This window comes from Callorhinus ursinus, unplaced genomic scaffold (assembly GCF_003265705.2).
Source record: "Callorhinus ursinus isolate GAN/ISIS: 27379988/994484 unplaced genomic scaffold, GSC_fseal_2.0 scaffold99, whole genome shotgun sequence".
Classification (NCBI taxonomy): Eukaryota; Metazoa; Chordata; class Mammalia; order Carnivora; family Otariidae; genus Callorhinus; species Callorhinus ursinus.
This window is the reverse complement of record NW_027397161.1, coordinates 1,619,507-1,637,779: the sequence shown is the minus strand read 5'-3', so window position 1 is coordinate 1,637,779 and position 18,273 is coordinate 1,619,507. Positions and strand designations below refer to the sequence as shown.

At 52.6% G+C, this 18,273-nt stretch overlaps 1 protein-coding gene across 2 annotated transcripts in view; it reads left to right on the top strand.

Moving 5' to 3' along the window:
* Positions 1-15,688, top strand: part of VIPR2 (vasoactive intestinal peptide receptor 2) — a 65,524-nt gene extending 49,836 nt beyond the window's left edge. For both annotated transcript variants that reach the window (XM_073888922.1, XM_025859125.2), the window contains 8 exons: positions 1,613-1,754; positions 6,676-6,826; positions 7,508-7,568; positions 9,071-9,140; positions 9,678-9,769; positions 13,018-13,147; positions 13,221-13,262; positions 13,981-15,688. In XM_073888922.1, the coding sequence (XP_073745023.1) occupies positions 1,613-1,754; positions 6,676-6,826; positions 7,508-7,568; positions 9,071-9,140; positions 9,678-9,769; positions 13,018-13,147; positions 13,221-13,262; positions 13,981-14,154 (862 nt within the window). In that variant the 3' untranslated portion in view covers positions 14,155-15,688. The remainder of the gene's footprint in view (positions 1-1,612; positions 1,755-6,675; positions 6,827-7,507; positions 7,569-9,070; positions 9,141-9,677; positions 9,770-13,017; positions 13,148-13,220; positions 13,263-13,980) is intronic.
* The last annotated feature ends 2,585 nt before the right edge of the window (positions 15,689-18,273 follow it).

The following is an 18,273-nucleotide window of genomic DNA, read 5'->3' as shown; positions in this document are numbered from 1 at the left end:
CATACCCTCCCCAATGTCTATCACCCAACCACCCCATCCCTCCCGCCGCCCACCACTCCAGCAACCCTGTTTGTTTCCTGAGATTAAGAATTCCTCATATCAGTGAGGTCATATGATACATGTCTTCCTCTGATTGACTTATTTCACTCAGCATAACACCCTCCAGTTCCATCCATGTCGTTGCAAATGGCAAGATCTCATTCCTTTTGATGGCTGCATAATATTCCATTGTGTATATATACCACCTCTTTTTTATCCATTCATCTGTCGATGGACATCTTGGCTCTTCCCACGGTTTGGCTGTTGTGGACGTTGCCCCAGTGCAACTCTTTTTGCCCACGTGTCCTGTACCCAGGCTTTAATAAAACCACCTTTTTGCACAGAAGACATCTCAAGAATTCTTTCTTGGCTGTTGGCTTCAAACCCTACATCACTTTCCATTATTTTGTTTCTTTCTACTGAAGCCTATACATATTCTATCGATCTCTTTTCTATTTCATGGTACTCTCATTTATTGTATCTAATATCAGACTCAGCCATTTTGATTGTTAATTTCAGGGTTCTTTTTGAGTTTTCAACTTTCCATTTGATTTTTGTAATCAATTCCGTTCTTTAATAAAATTCTCCACCTCTTCATCAATTATTTTGAATATATTAATCTGAGTAAGAGAGTCCCGTATCTTAAAATGCCAGTATCTGAATCTCTTTCTAATCTCTGTGTAGGTAGTGGCCTCGCAAGGCGAGACCAAGGTGGAGGCTGGAGGGAGGGCACGTCTTGGGGCCTTTCTTCTTACCGGGGTCTCGGTGCTCCGGGTCCTGGCCTCTCTGGCTGCTCTCCTGGTCCTTAGGCAGCTGCCTGGGGGGAGGTAGTCGAGAAGCTACTTCTTTGTTGCCTCTCGTAGAAGTCTTCCTTAGTATGTGTTTTAATGTCCTTCAACATTTTTTAACTTTATTGAAACCTAAAGAGCTAGCAGTCACTTGTGTGCAGTAGCTTGTTTCTTGATGGCTGTGAATTAAAAGTCAAATCAAATACCAGTTAAGTTTTCTCCAGAGCAGAATCTAAGTGGTACAAGTGAATTAGAAACAAAGTGTTCTGAGCACTTTTTAGAGAAGGAAGGTATCACATAAAGTTAAGTTCAAAGGCAGATGATTTGACATGGCTCTTGCAGGAAATTTACTGCAAAGATTTTCAGTCTTCACACCTGTGAAGTGGGCACATGCCATTGCAGACTTGGAACTCAGCACTGTTTGCTTTATACTCGTATCCTGAAATCCCATTCCAGGACTCCAACCTGAGGAGCTAGAAATAAAGGAAAAGTTTACCTACAAAGATAGTTATCATAATGCAAAACTGAAAACATCCTAAACATACAGGAAGGAATAGAAACTTCCATAAAAAAAGAAGCCTTAATATTAAATCCAATTATTAAAGTGTTCATCCCTCCCCCCACCCCATCCCTCTCACCCCCTATCCCTGCCTCCCCCACCCCCACCCCTCCCCACCTCACCCCATCCCTTCCTCCACCCCTCATCCCTGCCTCCCCCACCCCTCCACCCCTCATCCCTGCCTCCCCACCCCTCCACCCCTCATCCCTGCCTCTCTCCACCACAGGAAGCTGCATTGCACCCGGAACTACATCCACTTGAACCTGTTCCTCTCCTTCATCCTCCGAGCCATCTCAGTGTTGGTAAAGGACGATGTGCTATATTCTAGCTCGGGCACACTGCACTGCCCCGACCAGCCATCCTCCTGGGTAAGGCTGTCCCTGTAAGCAGGGTCCTCTCGCTGAGGGGAGGGTGGCCTCTGTGAACTGCAGCCCCACGGACCTCCCTCCTACCGCCTCAGCCCTTTGTCTCTCTCCCCACCTCACCCTGTGATGAAGTCCCACAGCCAGTGCACAGGGCTAAACGCAAGGGTCAGGCCTGAGAAGCAGAGGGACCAAGGGCTGGGGCTCAGAGCAGGCCCAGGTTGGTAGGTGAGACAGGGATGGTGTCCCAGGCACCTCCAGGGGCTGGGAGGTCATGGGCCATGAGCACTGACCCCCAGGCAGAGCCAGAACAACACGAAGGCGCTGCTCCAAGTGATCAGCAGCAGCAGCTCTGGGCTGAAGAATCCTGACATGGATGGAGATGCACAGTGCCATTATCTTCACCCCAAATCTCCCAGATTATGAGTAATAGATGCTTCCATGGACTGCTGGGAGGAAATCACCTATGCAGCTAATGAGCTCCTGGCAGCACCTGCCAGGAGCCCAGCTGCATGTCTGTGAATATGTTGAGCCCAGCTCTCTGATACGAGGAAAAACCATGCTAATTGTTTCTACAGATGGACACTACTTGTGCTGTTCACCCCTCTGTGTTGGTGGTGATAGTGCACCTACAGTGCTTAGTTCTTTTAGTACATTGGCCATGCCCCTCCAATATGCCCGTCGCTCTGCCGAGTCTTTCTCTGCCGCCCGCGTAAGGCTACCTCAGGACCTTGGCGGGCGTCTGGGCTCCGGTTCATCTGGGCTCTCAATTTGACCACAGCTTCTGAGGGTGCCTCCTCTCTGCAGAAGGAGCCAGGATACTGGCCGCTCTCCTCTCGAGGTCCAAGCAGATGGATTCATCTGCTGACACTGTTGCTCTGGGCTGAACAGATCTAAATTAATTCAGTTTTAGGACACCACAGAACATCAGCTGTTCCATAGGCCTGCAGATAAATAGATTTCTGGGGATAATCAGCTCATGACATACTTGGACTGAATTAATGCAAGGAGTTTGTTGTAATAATAAAAGTAATACAAGATCCTTCACCTGGGAAACCCCCACCCCCAAATAGGAGTCAGAGCCCTTGAGGCTTTTGTCCCATGTTGGAGTGTCCCACGTGGGTGACAAGGGCTGAGCCCCAGTGCCACTCTGGGGTCTCCTCTTGTTGGGAAACCTCCTTTCACTTCTCCAGGGGGCAGGGATCTCAAAGCTCTGCTCAAAGGAGCCCTCCTTCCTTAGCTTCTTGTTAAAGGGCCAGTGACCCTGGTGGGCCCACAGACACCAGCCATCCAACCCAGGGCCATGCTCCCAGCCACACAGACAAGACCTGGTGGGCCCCCCACTGAGGGGCAGGGGAGTGACAGGGACCCGGGGGAATAAGCTCCCTGTTGTGCCTACCCCGCCCCGCCTGCCCCTATGCTGGAAATCACCGACCCCTCTGCCCATCCACCTAGTCATTTCTTGAGGGTCTTCCTGCCAGGCTGGACACTGTGGTGAGTGCCCAGTGACCTTCAAAAGAGCAGTTTGCCCATTTGTGAATGAGGACACAGAGCTGAGGGAAGCCCGGCAGCTCAAAGGGCTCGATGGGGCTATGGTCAGGGTTCAAACCGCAGGTGCACCGCACACTTTGGCATGGAAATGCCCGAGGATTCACGTCTGAGGGCTGAAGTGTGAGAAGGAGGGAGCAGGTGCAGGGTTCCCCTGCCCAATCCCCGGAGCCATGAGAGCAAAGGGGAGGGGACCTAGCTGCACCCCTCCAGCAGGATGTCACCAAGACGTGTGCCAACAGGGGAAGAAGGGTGGGGGACAAGAGGCAGGAGGAAAGGAGGCAGGACTGGGTCTTCCCTCTTCTTGTCCCCAGAGGAGGTAAGGTCTTGAGTAGGTCAGAGAGACAGTCAGACTTCAGCATGAGGAACAGAGAAAACATCTTTTCTTGCAGTTGCATTTTTTGGACATTTTTGTTCTCAGCTGGGTATCAAGCCAACATTATTCTCCCAAGCAGAACACTAGGGGAATCTCCCCCAAATAGGTCCAAGGGTCTATTTCTCGAGACATTTGGAGAGGCCAAGAATTCGACAGAGTCTATTTCCTTTCAAAAGAAGCCTTCTCCCTCCACTGGCCCCCTCTTCCCATATACTCTGGACGTAGCAGTGAGTCCTGGGCTCAGTGTGTCTCCTCCTGGCTGCCCAATGTGGGCTGGGACACCGGCAGTTTATTCTTACTGAGACCAGAACGGATGACATGTGCAGTCAATCAGGGTTTTCAAAAACCTACCTTCAGGCTCTCCAAGGCACTCCCTGAGGGTCTGAGTGCCACCCAGCCCAGGGAGGGGTCGAGTGAGGTTATACACAGTGGCAGCCATGAATTCTGCAGTGAAGCCACAACATCTAAGCAGGGACACACCCAGCCCAAAGCTAAGCTTGGGCCTGGCCACTGCCTGCTGTCACAGGTGGGCTGGGGAGGGAATGAGAGGCAAAGGTTTAGGCTGGAGGCTGAGCACCTGCACGTCATGGACAGTCCTGGGCCCAGTGAGCTGCCAAGCCAGCCCACAGCCCAGGTCAGAATGGCAGAGGGTCAGGAAGAAGAGAAGTGAATGAGAGCCCATCAACATGCTTATGTGTATGTGTGCACCTACATGCACATGCCTCCAAAACGCATACACACATGATCACAGAGGTATACACCTGCATGAACACAAGCACATATGTGCAGACACAAGTGCACACAGGAACACATACACCGTCAGACTTCATTCCGTCTGTGTCTGGATCTGTGCCTGGAAGGATGGCTGGTCTGGGGCTTTGGGTGGTGCGGTGGGAGCCCCCCACCCTCAAGTGTGGCACTGCTATGGACCCAGGACACGTGAAGGCACACGAGCGGGCATTCCCATGGGTACACAGCTCTGCGGCGCACTGTGTGGTGAGGTCTCGTAGCCCGCTGCGGCTTCGTGGTATTCTCACACATTTAAATAAAATATCCTGGGTTTTTTGTTTTTTGGGGTTTTTTTTAAAGATTTTATTTATTTATTTGACAGAGAGAGACACAGTGAGAGAGGGAACACAAGCAGGGGGAGTGGGAGAGGGAGAAGCAGGCTTCCCGCGGAGCAGGGAGCCCGATGCGGGGCTCGATCCCAGGACCTGGGATCATGACCTGAGCCGAAGGCAGACGCCCAGTGACTGAGCCACCCAGGTGCCCCGGTTTTTTGTTTTTAATCAACACTACAGATGCCATATGTCTTCCAGGGACTAGGGAAACAACTTATGTTTCTGCAGGGTGTGGGGTATGTTACCCAGTCTTACCTCTGACAGCCTGGAGGTGGGCGCAGACTTTCATCTTCTTTTCAGGGAGTTGGCCTCAAAGCCAAGTGTCTCGTATTAGATCGTAGCACCAAACGGGGCAGCACCCCACTTCCTTTCCCCACCCTTGCCCAGCTGTGTACACACTTGGCATCCTTCTCTGCACTGCTTTGGTTGGCTTTCGTCTGACTCCTGGAAAAGCATATTCTAGTCCAGAGAAAACAAACAGCCAAGTGGCCTGGAAGCCGACCCTCAGCAGGAGCCCCAGCTGAAGACAGGGCGTGATGCTCTCGACTCTGGCTGTGTGGGGCACTAGGAAGCCCCCAGCCCAGGGGACGGGCCTCGGCGATCGGCCTCCGTCTCTGTGCTGTGCCGTCTGGGTGGCAGCAGGCCCTGGAGGCCCTCCCACCGTGCTCTCGACCCCGAGGGATGCGATCTGAAACCATGGCCAGAGAAGGGGAAGTGAGCAGAGAGCTCGTCCTGCCCCAGACCTCCTGTCCTCACAGTGTGCTGGTGGGGAACGGACAGCTGGAAAGACATGCACGGGTGGTGGCTTCACGGTTTTACCAAGAAAACAGAGTCACCTTCAACACAAACATGTGCATCTTCCATCCTCATTCAGCACGACATCATGGCAATCCTCCAGGCCAACCGGTGTGTCAGTTTGAATGGTGACACAATAGCCTAGCGTGAGGCTGTGACATCATGCATTTAACCATTCCACCGATACGGGCACCACAACCCTCCCTGCACACATATCTCCGTGCACTGTTGTCTCATTTCTGTCCGATGGAGCTCACGAGTGAGTGTGCACATGTATATAAATACATGCACGTGGATAAGTGTGTCCACATATACATAAATATGTCCACACCTACAGACATATATTCACATACATACATCAAAATACATCCACGTATGTAAAGGTACATCTATCCACATGTAAGAATGTGTGGATATCTACCTGTACACATACATATTTTGGGGGAGGCAGCAAAGATATAGAAGAATAGAGATGGAAGTTCTGTTCTTTTTCAGCACACTTACACAAACTTGCCAATTAAAAGCCTTAGTTTCATGTTTACTCAAGAGACTAAAATACCTGGTATGTTTATATGAAGGTCTGAGAGATTAAAATATATTTGTTTTATATACTACCCGGTTTTTCCCAGTGAAAACTCTTTCAAAATGCCTGGGGACGTAACATGCTTGCTGGTTTCTCTTGTTTCACCCTTTATTTTTCTGTCTCTTGCTGAGTGGGTGGCGAGGACAAACGGAGAATCGGAGAATCGAAAGCGGGTTGGGCAGAGGATGCAGACCGAGGAGGGGCGGGGGAGGGGCAGGCAGGTGCCCTCGCCTCACCGTGTTTCCTCAGCCCGCGGCTCTCAGAGGCGGCTGTGTGCATCTGCCCCCTGCCCGTTTTATCTTCCAGTGAGTTCTGATCCAAGGCTGTGGGTGCCAAGGGGCTCACTTTAACATGGTGCACATCTCTAGCCAACACCACTGTGTTGGTGTCCTTGGCTCCTTACACAAACACGTGCATGCCTTATGTCCTGGAGCTACTCTGCCCACGGTGAACTGTTCTATCCGAATGGGGCCGTGTTCTCTTGCTCTGTCTCTGACATTGCAGGTTGGCTGCAAGCTGAGCCTCGTCTTCTTCCAGTATTGCATCATGGCAAACTTCTACTGGCTCCTGGTGGAGGGGCTATACCTCCACACCCTGTTGGTGGCCATATTCTCCCCCAGCCGACGCTTCGCAGCCTATCTCCTGATTGGATGGGGTAAGGACTGTCCTCCCCTGTGTATGCCTGATGCCCCATCAGCCACCCACCAACCCTCCAGGTTCCTGATTTCCACCCCCTCCCCTATAAATGCAGACCTTTCAGCTCAGAAGAACTCTTTCCTACCCCTCTAGGATGCACTTCCGGTCATATTAAGAAGAGCTTTTCTAGCACGACTAGACTTTCCTATAGGCAGCACCCTCATATTTCTAGGAACCAGGAACGTGGTTTAAAACTGCTATAAAGTCCCATTCCTGGGGCATACCCTGTGGTGGGAAAGTCAGAAAGAAGTGGCATGGAGGAGAAGGGCTTCCCCGCCAGTTAGCAGGACCTTCGATAGCCAGAATTGGAAGGGGCGTAAGCAGTGGGCCCCCCAGATTCACAGTGAGGAGCACCCCTTACTGTAATTGCCAGGCTCCCACACTCCAGCAGCAACACTCACAATGCACGGTGACGCCTTGCGGACCTGTGAAGCTTTAGCTTTCCCACACATGTTTATCTTCAGTGCTTTGTAAGGCATGAGCATAAACTTCTGTGTGTTTATGAAGCATTTCCACTTGGTCCTTCCATCAGAAAGCCCCCGTCCTTGCTGATGCTGGTGAATGAGGATGCACATGTGAGTCCCTGTGGGCTGTCCCGGTTAGGTAGCACAGGTTGTGGTAACCAGGTGTCTTTGTGCAGGCATCCCCACCGTCTGCATAGGGGCGTGGACTGCAGCCCGGCTCTCCTTAGAAGATACAGGGTGAGTGCTGGGTCCATACCTCTGCCTTTAAAATGAGGTCGAGCAATCCTGGCCTAAGTTGCTGGCATCCTAAGTCTTCGGAAACGAGAAAGAAGCTTCCTGTCTGGTTGCAGGGAAGATTTGCATTTGCAGCTGCAGCAGAGCAGAGAGTGACACAGAACACCCCACATATGAGAAGATCTCTGACTTCACGACTGTTGGTGCGGGGGACAGAATTTGGAGAAGATCCATGTGAGGGATGGGAACTGAACCAGGTCCTACAGTGGAGCTGGGATTAGGGTAAACCAGGCAGAGAGGGGCCAGCACCTTAGGTGGGGGAAGCAGCATTCACAAAAGGGAACCAAGCAAAATGCATGCATTGTTTGCCTGGAGCCAAGTACAGAGAGGTGACCAGTGGACCAGGTTAAAATGGCCAGCAGGGGCACAACTCTCAGATAGTTCTCTAAAATGCAGCCTGAGCAGGGTCCAACGCTCTTCTGTCTTATGTATACAGCTGGGTCATGGCCCCAAACTCAGGTACCAAGTTCCCACCATGAATGTTGTGCCTCATAAAGGGCTCTCGGAGTCTACCAGTCATCTACTACTGGTAACACACCATCCTAAACCCAGTGGCTCACATAATGGCAGTTCATAGGGTGTGTTTCTGTGCACTGGCAGCTTGGGCTGACTCCCGTGGCATTCTTCTGGCCTCAGCCCAGCTTGCTCACACACCGGGGGCACCTGCTGGGTTGGCCGAGGACTGGCACGTCTGAGATAGCACCAACTGGCAGGCTCTTTTCTATCCTGCGGGTTCCAAGCGCTCCACATCCTATTGCCAAAACCAGCTAGGATTCAGAGGCGAGGGCTGGTCTCTGCCCTTGCTGGGAGGGGCTGCAGAGCCTCACTGCGGGAGGAATAATGGAGACATTGTGAGTGCCCTCTCCCAGCTTCCTCCTGGAGACAGCGCTTACGCTGGAAACCAGGAGTGAAAACATGGCTAGACAGACATTCCTATAGCTGTGCCTACCTCAGTTATTGCAAAGACATTTCAAACCTTCATTCAAGGTACAAATACAAACCATTCAGGAGATGAGAGGAAATTAATTTTCAGGAGAAAAACTCCCCTCTGTTGGCCAGAGTGAGCATGAGCTACACCAACTCCCAAGTTATGGGCCTTCCCTGGGGCTTGGTCTCCCCCTTCTCCCATGTCCTGGAGTTCTGCTTTTGCTCCGCCTCTCCATTAGCAGACTGTCCTGTCAGGAAGAATAACATGAAACCAAGTCACTGGATAGGGACAGGTTGCACCCGGACCTGTGAGTGCAGAGCACCTCGGCCCCTACAGCGGCACTCACGGGCCCTCAGGTGGGGCCACGAAACACACCAGGCACGTAGCTCGTGCATTGGGAGGGGCAGCTGGTTTTGCCAGTACCGTGTAAGGGCTGAGAGGCAGTGCACTTGCCCTCATGCGCTTGGTTTGTGGATGAATCAGAGGTAACATGATTTTCCTTCTCTCTTTTCAATAGTTGTTGGGATACCAACGACCACAGTGTTCCCTGGTGGGTTATACGGACACCAATTTTAATATCTATCATAGTAAGTAATTTCTGTATTGAAACATGAGCTATCCATTGCACACTTGAGTAGAGAGGGAGCCCACTTCCCTGTATTAAATATAAATAGCCCTGTTCTGCTCAGCCTTCTGAGAGAAGACCCACACACAGCGGCCCAGCTCCTTCCATCAGTCCTAGACTCAGGTCCCGGTCGGGACGAAGGCTCAGTGAAGGGGGAGGGGTGGAGGGAGAGAGGCGTGTTCTCCGGCACAGGGAGGAACCCTGCAGGAAAGTCACAGCCACGCACTGCACAGGGTTGGAGCTGAATCACATTGTCATTTGTCCACCTCCCATCTCAGAATTGACTTGCTCCTGTAGCCTGGGTCCTGAGACACATGATGCTGTCGGGGGACACAGTCAACTCCAACTTGGAGGGCAGCCCCAGGCTGGGCAGGGCTCCTGCACTTCTGTCACAGAGGGGAGGAGAGACGATTCAGGCGGGGCTGAGCCACAGACGTCCCGGCCACACCCCCTCCCTGCAGGGAAATCCCACACAAACATGTGGTCTCTATTTGTGCAGGTCAATTTTGTCCTTTTTGTTAGTATCATACGAATTTTACTGCAGAAGTTGACGTCCCCAGATGTCGGCGGCAATGACCAGTCACAGTATAAGTGAGTATGTGTGTGGGTCCGGGAGCCAAGCTGCCCTCACTACCCTCCCGCGGCCTGGAAACCTAGAGTCAGGGAGGACGTGGGTCTGCGCATGCAGCAAAGGCCCAAGTTCGCCTCCTCTGGGTGCGGGACTGTGCTCATGGCTAAGGCAGCTGGTGTCTTCTCCAAGGGAGGGTGCTGCCATGGTGCTCATTCCAAGGCCCTGCCCCTGGCTTCAGCACGGATATCCTCTAGCGAGCTTGCTTACGGAAGCACTCTGCCTGCTCTGCCTGTTTTGCAATCTGACTTCTCCTTGACCACACATTCTTTGTATTTTACGCTTAATTCTTTTTTCCCCATCAGACCACAGGGTTCATGCTGGCACCTAACGCCAGGCCTTGTACTTAATAATAATTCATGTTTATTGGCTGAATGATTTCATGAAGATGGTCATCGTCACATCCATTCAGTGGGAAAGAGAACAGAGGTTAAGTAACACGCCACAATCATCCAGCTCATTAATGAGGACCTGAAGACTCTATGAAAGAATTTAAAGAGTCTATAAATTTCTGTCAAGAATTTATAAAGAAAAAGTAAAGCCCACAACCTTATTATAAAGTAGAACTAGTTTAGCACGGGGTAGTTGGTCCTACCAGTGGGAGCCTCGGGTTCAGATAGACCAGTTTGGAATCACGGCCGCCTGGAGCTGTGTGACCCTGGGCAGGTGACCTGACTATGGCCAGGGGTGGACCTGGAAGCTGGACAGGCAGCATCACTCATAGCCAGGGACCCAGTGCTGGGCTTACACACCAGCTGGAAGCCTGAGTGATGTGACTTCACTGCTCTGGGCCTCAGTGTCCTCATCCATAAAGTGGAAATAATAGTCATTATCTCTAAGGCTGGGAGGGTTAATACAGTTAATATTTGAAAGACATTTAGTGCTGGCACCAGTAAGTGTTGTGGGGAAGTCTGGTGCACGGATCCTTCTGACCGTGCCCTAGGGCACATAAAACTCAAGGCATCCCTTTCTCTGCGCAGTCCACTCAAGGAGGTGGCACAGAAGGCCAGGCCTAGAGATGGGATTCCACATCAGACCACAGAGGACGAAGCCGTGCTACCCGCTCTGAGCAGCGTCTGTACTGGTCCTTGAGCTCACTCGCACCTGCAGCTCAGGGACAGGACTGCCCTCAGTTGCTCTTCAAAATCAAGTTTGATTTTTGGCTAGTCTTGTTTAGCTTCCATGCTGACCTTTTCTTTGGGTTTTTTGGGAGTGTTCATTCAGTACGTCTTGGAAATATATGCTTTTATTTTAGAAACAAAATTAAGTAGGAAAATAGAAACTGTTCTTTTTCCAGGATGACAAAAAAGGCAGAGCCTGTCTGTGATGCTGCCCTTTGGTTGTATCTTGATGTCTTTTCTCTGCAACTATCTTTATAACAGTAACAAACCCCCTGAACAGGGTCCCAGAGGTCCAGCCTCGCTAGAAACTCTTCTCTAGAAATGAGCATGATGTACATAAGGGAATTCAGGCAGACTCTTTGTCTCGCACTGAACTAAAGGGCACAGCTCCCTACATAACCCACTTCTGTTCACCAGGCTAGCGCTGAACCGGGGTATGAAATGCAGCAACCCTGTAAGGTTAAATGTTTGGACCTATGAGCGGGCAGCAGTGTGATGCTCACTGACGGGCCTTCCTTGCTGATGAGGCCCAGGTCATGCTGCAGAATGGCCTGGGCTCCTGGGGTTTGCACAGATTGCCTGAAACAGGACATCCCACTTGTAAACACCACAGGACGTGGTTTTTGTTGTGAGGGAAATCAGGAGAAATGGTCATGTTTCTAAAACTTACATCCCAGGCTCTGAGTGCTAGGTCTGAGGCAGGTGCCTCAAAAATATGTCAAGAAGTTCATGACTTTTTCTAAGCGTTGGGTAGGGTCAACAAACAAGAGAAGGTGAGGGAGGTGCAGAGTGAAGCCTCCTCGCTGGGAGGGCGAGGGAGGATGAGCCTCCTCATCCTCAGGATGAGGCTGCAGGGTCACTGCAGAGGCTACCGGATGTTCGTTTAGGGGGTCTTGACATGCACACACATCACCAGGTGGCCTGACTTGGCCTGGGGGCCAAGCTCCTCCTTCTTGACGAGCCCCCAGGGGACCCCAACGCTCCTGTCCATGCTGGAGTTGCGAGGGTCAAATCTGGCCGCATGTTGGAATCACCCAGGAAAATGTTAGAGCTACCAGTGCGGGTCCTGCCTGCCCACAGGGACCTGATTTAACTGGAGTGAGGAGGCATGCTGGACTGAGAAGTTTTAAAAGTTCGCTGGATGATTCTAATGTGCAGCAGTGAGAGTCCCAGGCTCAGAGCAGTGATTCTCAAAGTGGGGTTCCTAGACAGCAGCTGCAGCATCTCTAGGAACCTGATAGACACACCCCAGACCCACAGAGCCAGCAGTCCGAAGGAGGGGCCAGCAATCTGCCTTCTGACGTGACCTCCAGGTGGTCCTGGTGCCGCTGAAGCTTGAGAAACACCAGGTAGAGAACAGAGACGGTGTTTGCTCAGGGCGTGGGGAGAGCAGCTACAGGAAAGGGGGACGTGAGCTCAGCTGTTTTACTTTCAAGCATAGAATGCAGTGAGCAGAAAATCTGCATTTTTGTTCAGGGAGGGTAGTAACTCTTTGATGGACAGAGCAATTACACCTGGTTGGTCCAGGCCACCCAGAGCCCGGGTCGCCTGCCCTGCTGCCATACTCTGTGCTCAGGGGCTGCACCCCTGCTGAGTCTGCTCTTGCGATCGGAAAGCCAGGCCTGCCTCTGCCCCGCCAATGCTGGTTATGAGACACTGCACTCAGACCAGTGTCATTGCTGGGCACCTGTCAGGAGGTCTTGTAAGAGCTTTGCTGCATTGTGAGGTACAGTCATTTTTTTTTAAGATTTTATTTATTTATTTGAGAGATAGAGAGCACATGAGAGGGAAGAGGGTCAGAGGGAGAAGCCGACTCCCCGCTGAGCAGGGAGCCCGATGTGGGACTCGATCCCGGGACTCCAGGATCATGACCTGAGCTGAAGGCAGTCGCTTAACCGACTGAGCCACCCAGGCGCCCTGGTACAGTCATTTTTATCACCATGTTGGCACATTCTGCCCATCTCTGGGCAGGGGCGGTTGGTTTTACTTAAATTTGTGAGAAACAAGGTTCAGACCGGTGGGGCCAACGTGCAAGACTCCTGAGCCCACAGGCTCCCTGGCCATGCTCAACATCCCTCTCTGTGCTGCAGGAGGCTCGCCAAGTCCACACTGCTGCTCATCCCGCTGTTTGGAGTTCACTACATGGTGTTTGCCGTGTTTCCTATTGGCATCTCCTCCAAATATCAGATCCTGTTTGAATTGTGCATCGGATCATTTCAGGTTTGTGTGGGAAGGGACTGTCCCTCCTCCCCAAGATGGTGAGAGGCCTCTGACGGTCCTTTCTCGCTTGCAGGGCCTGGTGGTGGCGGTTCTGTACTGTTTTCTCAACAGTGAGGTAAGTGCTTTCTCACACCTCAGGGGACATTCGGCTCGTGTGGGATTCCCTAATGTGGTCCCCCAACCTGAAAGAGAGCTCAGGTCTTCTGTCCGGGCAAACCGCCTGCCATCCCTTCCAGCCCCGTTCACAAAGCCTGTCTCTCCACACCAAGCATCACTGGTCGCCCTCCCACAGGCCAGCTCAAGAAAGCTCCCCGGCCAGGTGGTGGAGAAGGACCCTGCCACTCTGTGTGGTCACTCTCTTGCTCCTTGACCCTGGATATCGGGAGACGCAGAACCCAGTGGGGAGGGGCGGGCACATGGATGGGAACCCTGCTCCCTGAGCTCCCTGCCCACAGCTGTCAGGATGTACATGCGTGAGTCCCTCTGAGCCCTGCCCTGCTCTGCTTCTTTCCCACATGCCTTCACCTGCCCAACATTGTGTGGCCAACTGCCCCCTGATGCTCTTGCCTGCACCTCTGCCCTCCCTCAGTTCAAAAGCCCTTCCCGTGCCTGCTTTCCTTCAACTCCTTCAGTTGGCTCCCAAGTCCCGATTCCCCACCTGACTCACGAAAACCCCAAGCTTGCTGCTTGGGCCGCACCTTCTCTGCTACAGATACCCCAGAGGAGAGGGGTCGGTCAGAGACCTGTCAGCGCCGACCGGCCCCCAAGTTTATGTTTGTAAGCTCCCACGTTTGCCTGACCCCCACTTCCTCGTTGCCTTGCCCTCACCCCAGGTGCAGAGCGAGCTGAAAAGGAAGTGGCGCAGCCTGTGCCGCAGCCAGCTCTGCGGCTGGGACTACAGGCTCCACAGCTTGTCCGTCTCGAGGAACAGCTCGGAAAGCGCCCTGCAGTTCCACCGAGGCTCCCGCGCCCCGTCCTTCCTGCAGACAGAGACCTCGGTCATCTAGTGCACGGCCACATTGCAGAGGGACTCCCCAGAGCCCTTGGGATGCGGGCCGCCAAAGGCAGGCCTCCCCCAGCAGGAGAGCCCTGGTGAGTGACGCAGCGGTAACACGCTAGAGCTGGTCTCTGCTTATCCCATCCGTGGAGCTGGCGTTACCTTCTAGCTGACTGGGACTTTCGTCGGATTTGTGTTAAACTCCAGCATGTAGGTAATTTTGCTCATAATGTTTGGCCAAGCAGACAGGCCCATTTTCAAAGTGAATAGGGAGACAGAAATGGTCCCTAAAATGAGGTACAGTGGCCCAGAACTTGGGTCCAGCCACCATGGAAGGAAAACAAGGGAATTTTCTAATCTCGGTGCCAGTTCTGGGCAGGGGGCAAAGGCCTGAGCTGGGAGCTGGGGGCTAGACGCTCCCTCTGCATGACCCCCAGCACTGGCCTCCCCCTGCCCGGTCCTGATTAGGGCAGCCCTCTTGTCTGCAGGACACGGACACAGAGCAGCAGGACCCATCCCTGCTGGGTGCCCCTGCTTCTCCCCACCTGCCCCAGGGCCTCCTCTTCCTGCTCGCCTGCCAGGAAAAGCGCAGAGAAGGGCGTCAGATGAAAGCGGCAGCGGGTGGCGTGTCACCCCTCGAGGGCGTCTGTGTTTATGAGGGCTCCCCCTGAGACCACTGCAGGCCCCCTCCCCCAAGAGGGTGAGAGGGCTGGGTGACCTGTGGCCGAGCTTGTAGGACCTGGTCGTCAGGGCGACAAAGACACCAGGCATTTTATCTGGGGGGGAGCAGAAACCTATTCTCCTTTTAATGAAAATAACCTTACAGTCATTTCTGCTTAAATGGAGAATTATTCTAAGAAAATATAAAACTGTGTTGAGCGCTTCTGTCCAATGTGGGCAAGCAGCAGTCCCGGTTTCCAGTTCCCTTGATGTTTGCAGATTTGGGAGCTAGGTCTGAGTGGCTGAGCAGCTGCAGAGGGAGCAGGAAGCCAGCGAGGAGAGAGAGAGCCCAGCCGCTGGACTCAGCGATTTGACCCCTTTTATGATACCGATGCCCCCAAAACTGAGGCCGTGACGTCTTCTTCCTGAGGCATCCTAGAACCTGGCCAGCATGAGGGAGCAGGACCTGGCCGGCAGGGGTGGTCAGAGCAGCTCAGAACAGCTCATGCTGGTGACAAAAGCCTGGACAGACGGGGACAACGGAGTGACTGTGTCCAAAGGCCACCAGGACCCAGGGCCCCCACCTCAGATGAGCCACTGTAACCAGAGCCACGTGACCGACTGGAGAGCCAGACCCAGGTTTACGTGGGGCCACGGGTTGTGTGGGCGTTAGAGGTGCATCTTCCTCACTGGCGTGCGCCAAGGCCCAACACACGTGAACTGGTCTGTCTTGCCAGGAAGGGGAAGGGGAGCGGGAAAGTGAATGTTCACTAATAGCAGGAGCAGGTGCCAGCAGAGTCAACATATGTCGTCTGAAAACGTTGTAAATGTGTGTGGAACGCCCGCTGTATGTAAGCACTTCAGTAAAACCTGATTCCTGTCCAGAGGCTGGTAGTTTCATTCACTCTGGCCTGCACATCCTGAGGTCCTAGGGTCTCAAACTGAGGACAGACGCACACTTGTTAGCTGAGGGCCGTCACCATCAGAGGCAATCTCCCCGCACGTGGAGCAGAGCTGGATGGAGGAGAAGGCTCATGGCGCCTTCAAGGGCACTGGAAACAGCCACCTCTCCCCAGGACGTGTAGGCCGCCCGCCGGGTCATCCTCCTTGGAGCACCCTGGTCAGCGGTCGCCGTGGCGTAAGGCGGCTCCGGCAGTCAGAGGGGTGGGGGCCCCGCACACACCCAACCCCAGCCACAGAACCTGAGAAGCTGCCGACAGGGGCAGGGCTGACACACGTGTGCATGCACGTGTGTGTGTGTCTGCGAGCAGACCCCAAGCCTGTGTGCCACAGGCAGATAGAATCTACGTCCACACACTCCATGCTCACCCAGTGCTTCTCTTCAAGAGGAACACCGCACACTGCGAAAATCAGACTCTCAAGAGCCAGACGGGAGGTGGAGAGGCGGACCGGCCTGTGGTGAGTCTCCTGCGAGCAGAGTGCGGAGAGGAGCCTCGGCGCACGGCCTTGGCCCCCGCCCCCGGGGCAGCTGAGGGCAGGTGGAGGGGTCCAGTGAGGAACACGGTCCCAACGCTGAAGGAACACCCGCAGGGACGGCAGAGGCGTGAGCGACCCCTCCTCTCCACAATGGTCGTGCTCCTTTCTTGTCAAAAAAGGTGGCTTTTAAGTGGCTTTTTTCAGGTTTTCAGGTTACAGAAGTTATACAGAGGAGTTATAAAAGTTCAAATATTATAGGCAAATATTACCGACAATTCCATCTGCTCCTGTCCCTTCAAGAGCTAAATATTATGAGTAACTGACCTTCCCAATATTTTCCTTTATGTTTATGCAAACCTCTCTCCCCCCTCCCTTTCTTCTTCTTCATGGAAATTAGGTCATATTGTGTAGAAGCTTCTGCAACTTGCTTCTTTAGTGAAGACGGGTTGTGTGAATCTTGCCTGTCTACTACGATGCGCTTTAACACTGCGTGATAGTCCATGGCACTGAATATATTGGGTTTACCTCATCCACCCCTATTGATAAATGTTTGAGTTGTTTCACGAGTGCTTGTGCCTTTGCCCGGGGACTCCCACAGAATAAGCTCGCAGCACGGGACATGCTGGGTGTAGCCATGCATAGTCAACGCGGGGCAGGTGCCGGCCCTGGGAAAGGGCTCCCGCTCGCCACGGCCATGACGGCTCCTCACCCACCAACCCCAGCATCATGGACATTTCCTCTCTTCCTCGCCCCAATCTGCCTGCCTCGAGGCGTGAGGGACATGAGCACCTCTTCTCTGCTTCTGAGTTAATGCTGAGCCTGACATCACGGTCAGATGGCCAGCCCCCTGCCCCTCCTGGCAGCCACCCCACCTGAACACAGGTCCTGCTGCCGTTTTACAAACTGACTTCTTTATTCCTGAGAAACGGGGACGAGACTCAGCAGAGGCCATGATTTGTGTCACAACTGACAAGCACTTAAAGAGGCACCGCTTAGCTTGTGGACCTTACAAAGGATTTAGGGCATCTTTTATACAGAAAAGTGTTCTTTGGAACATGGAAAGAAAGACGGTCGCTTCCTTCATCCTCTCTAAAGGTTTCCTAGGGAAGTGGAGCAGGCAGAGGTGGCTGGCAGGTGATCTCAATAATGGAAACAATCCCACCTCTGCCTGCCTAGGGGTGCCCTAGACCGAGCCTTGAGGGGCAGGTCATAGTGTGAACACTGACCGCCTGAGCCAGCACAGGACCTTCATTAAAGCTACTTATATTCAACACCCAGAACTGAAGAAACAATAGGGAAAAGTACACTGGTAAAGATGATTACAAAACAATGAGATCAAGTAGGACCCAAGTCTCTTTGTAAGATTTAGGGTTATACATATCCTCTCTTGTGCTGAAGGTTGTAAGTAATCAAGTCAAAGAGCAGTCTACAAACTCAAGACACCTTAGAAACACAAACTTTTATGGTTTAAATATAATGAATCTAGAATATGCAAATTTTATTTTCAAATCATAACATAAATAATTACAATCCTTTTCTGATTTGAAAACACACACTACACTAAAGCCTCATACAAGGTGACTCAATTCTACAGACTTTTACATAGTGTGGGTGGATTATGGTCTCCCAAGTCTATCCACCTGCAGTGAAAAAGCCCTTATCTATTATTAGCTCTACGGAGGCTGGAGGTATATAAGACACAATCTCTGTAAAATTAACTCCAGTTTTTGTGTATGTATGTATGAAGCGCGCACGCGCGCGCACACACACACACGGATGCTTGGATAGGATGTGTTCGCGTGGGCACACTCCTGGCTACCCGTTGCCCTGTTGCCCTCTGGAAAGGATTTTGACTGGCTTCCCACACCCTTCTCTTCCCTCCCTTCAAAGAGAGTCCCTCCTTGTCAGACAGCCTCTGGGGCTTTGAGATGGGGGACCTGAAGGAAGAGAGGAAGGAGAGGCCTTCCTCTGGGCGGGGTTGATGGACACAGCTGAGAGCAAGAACCAAGGGAGAAAGGAGACCGGGAGCTAC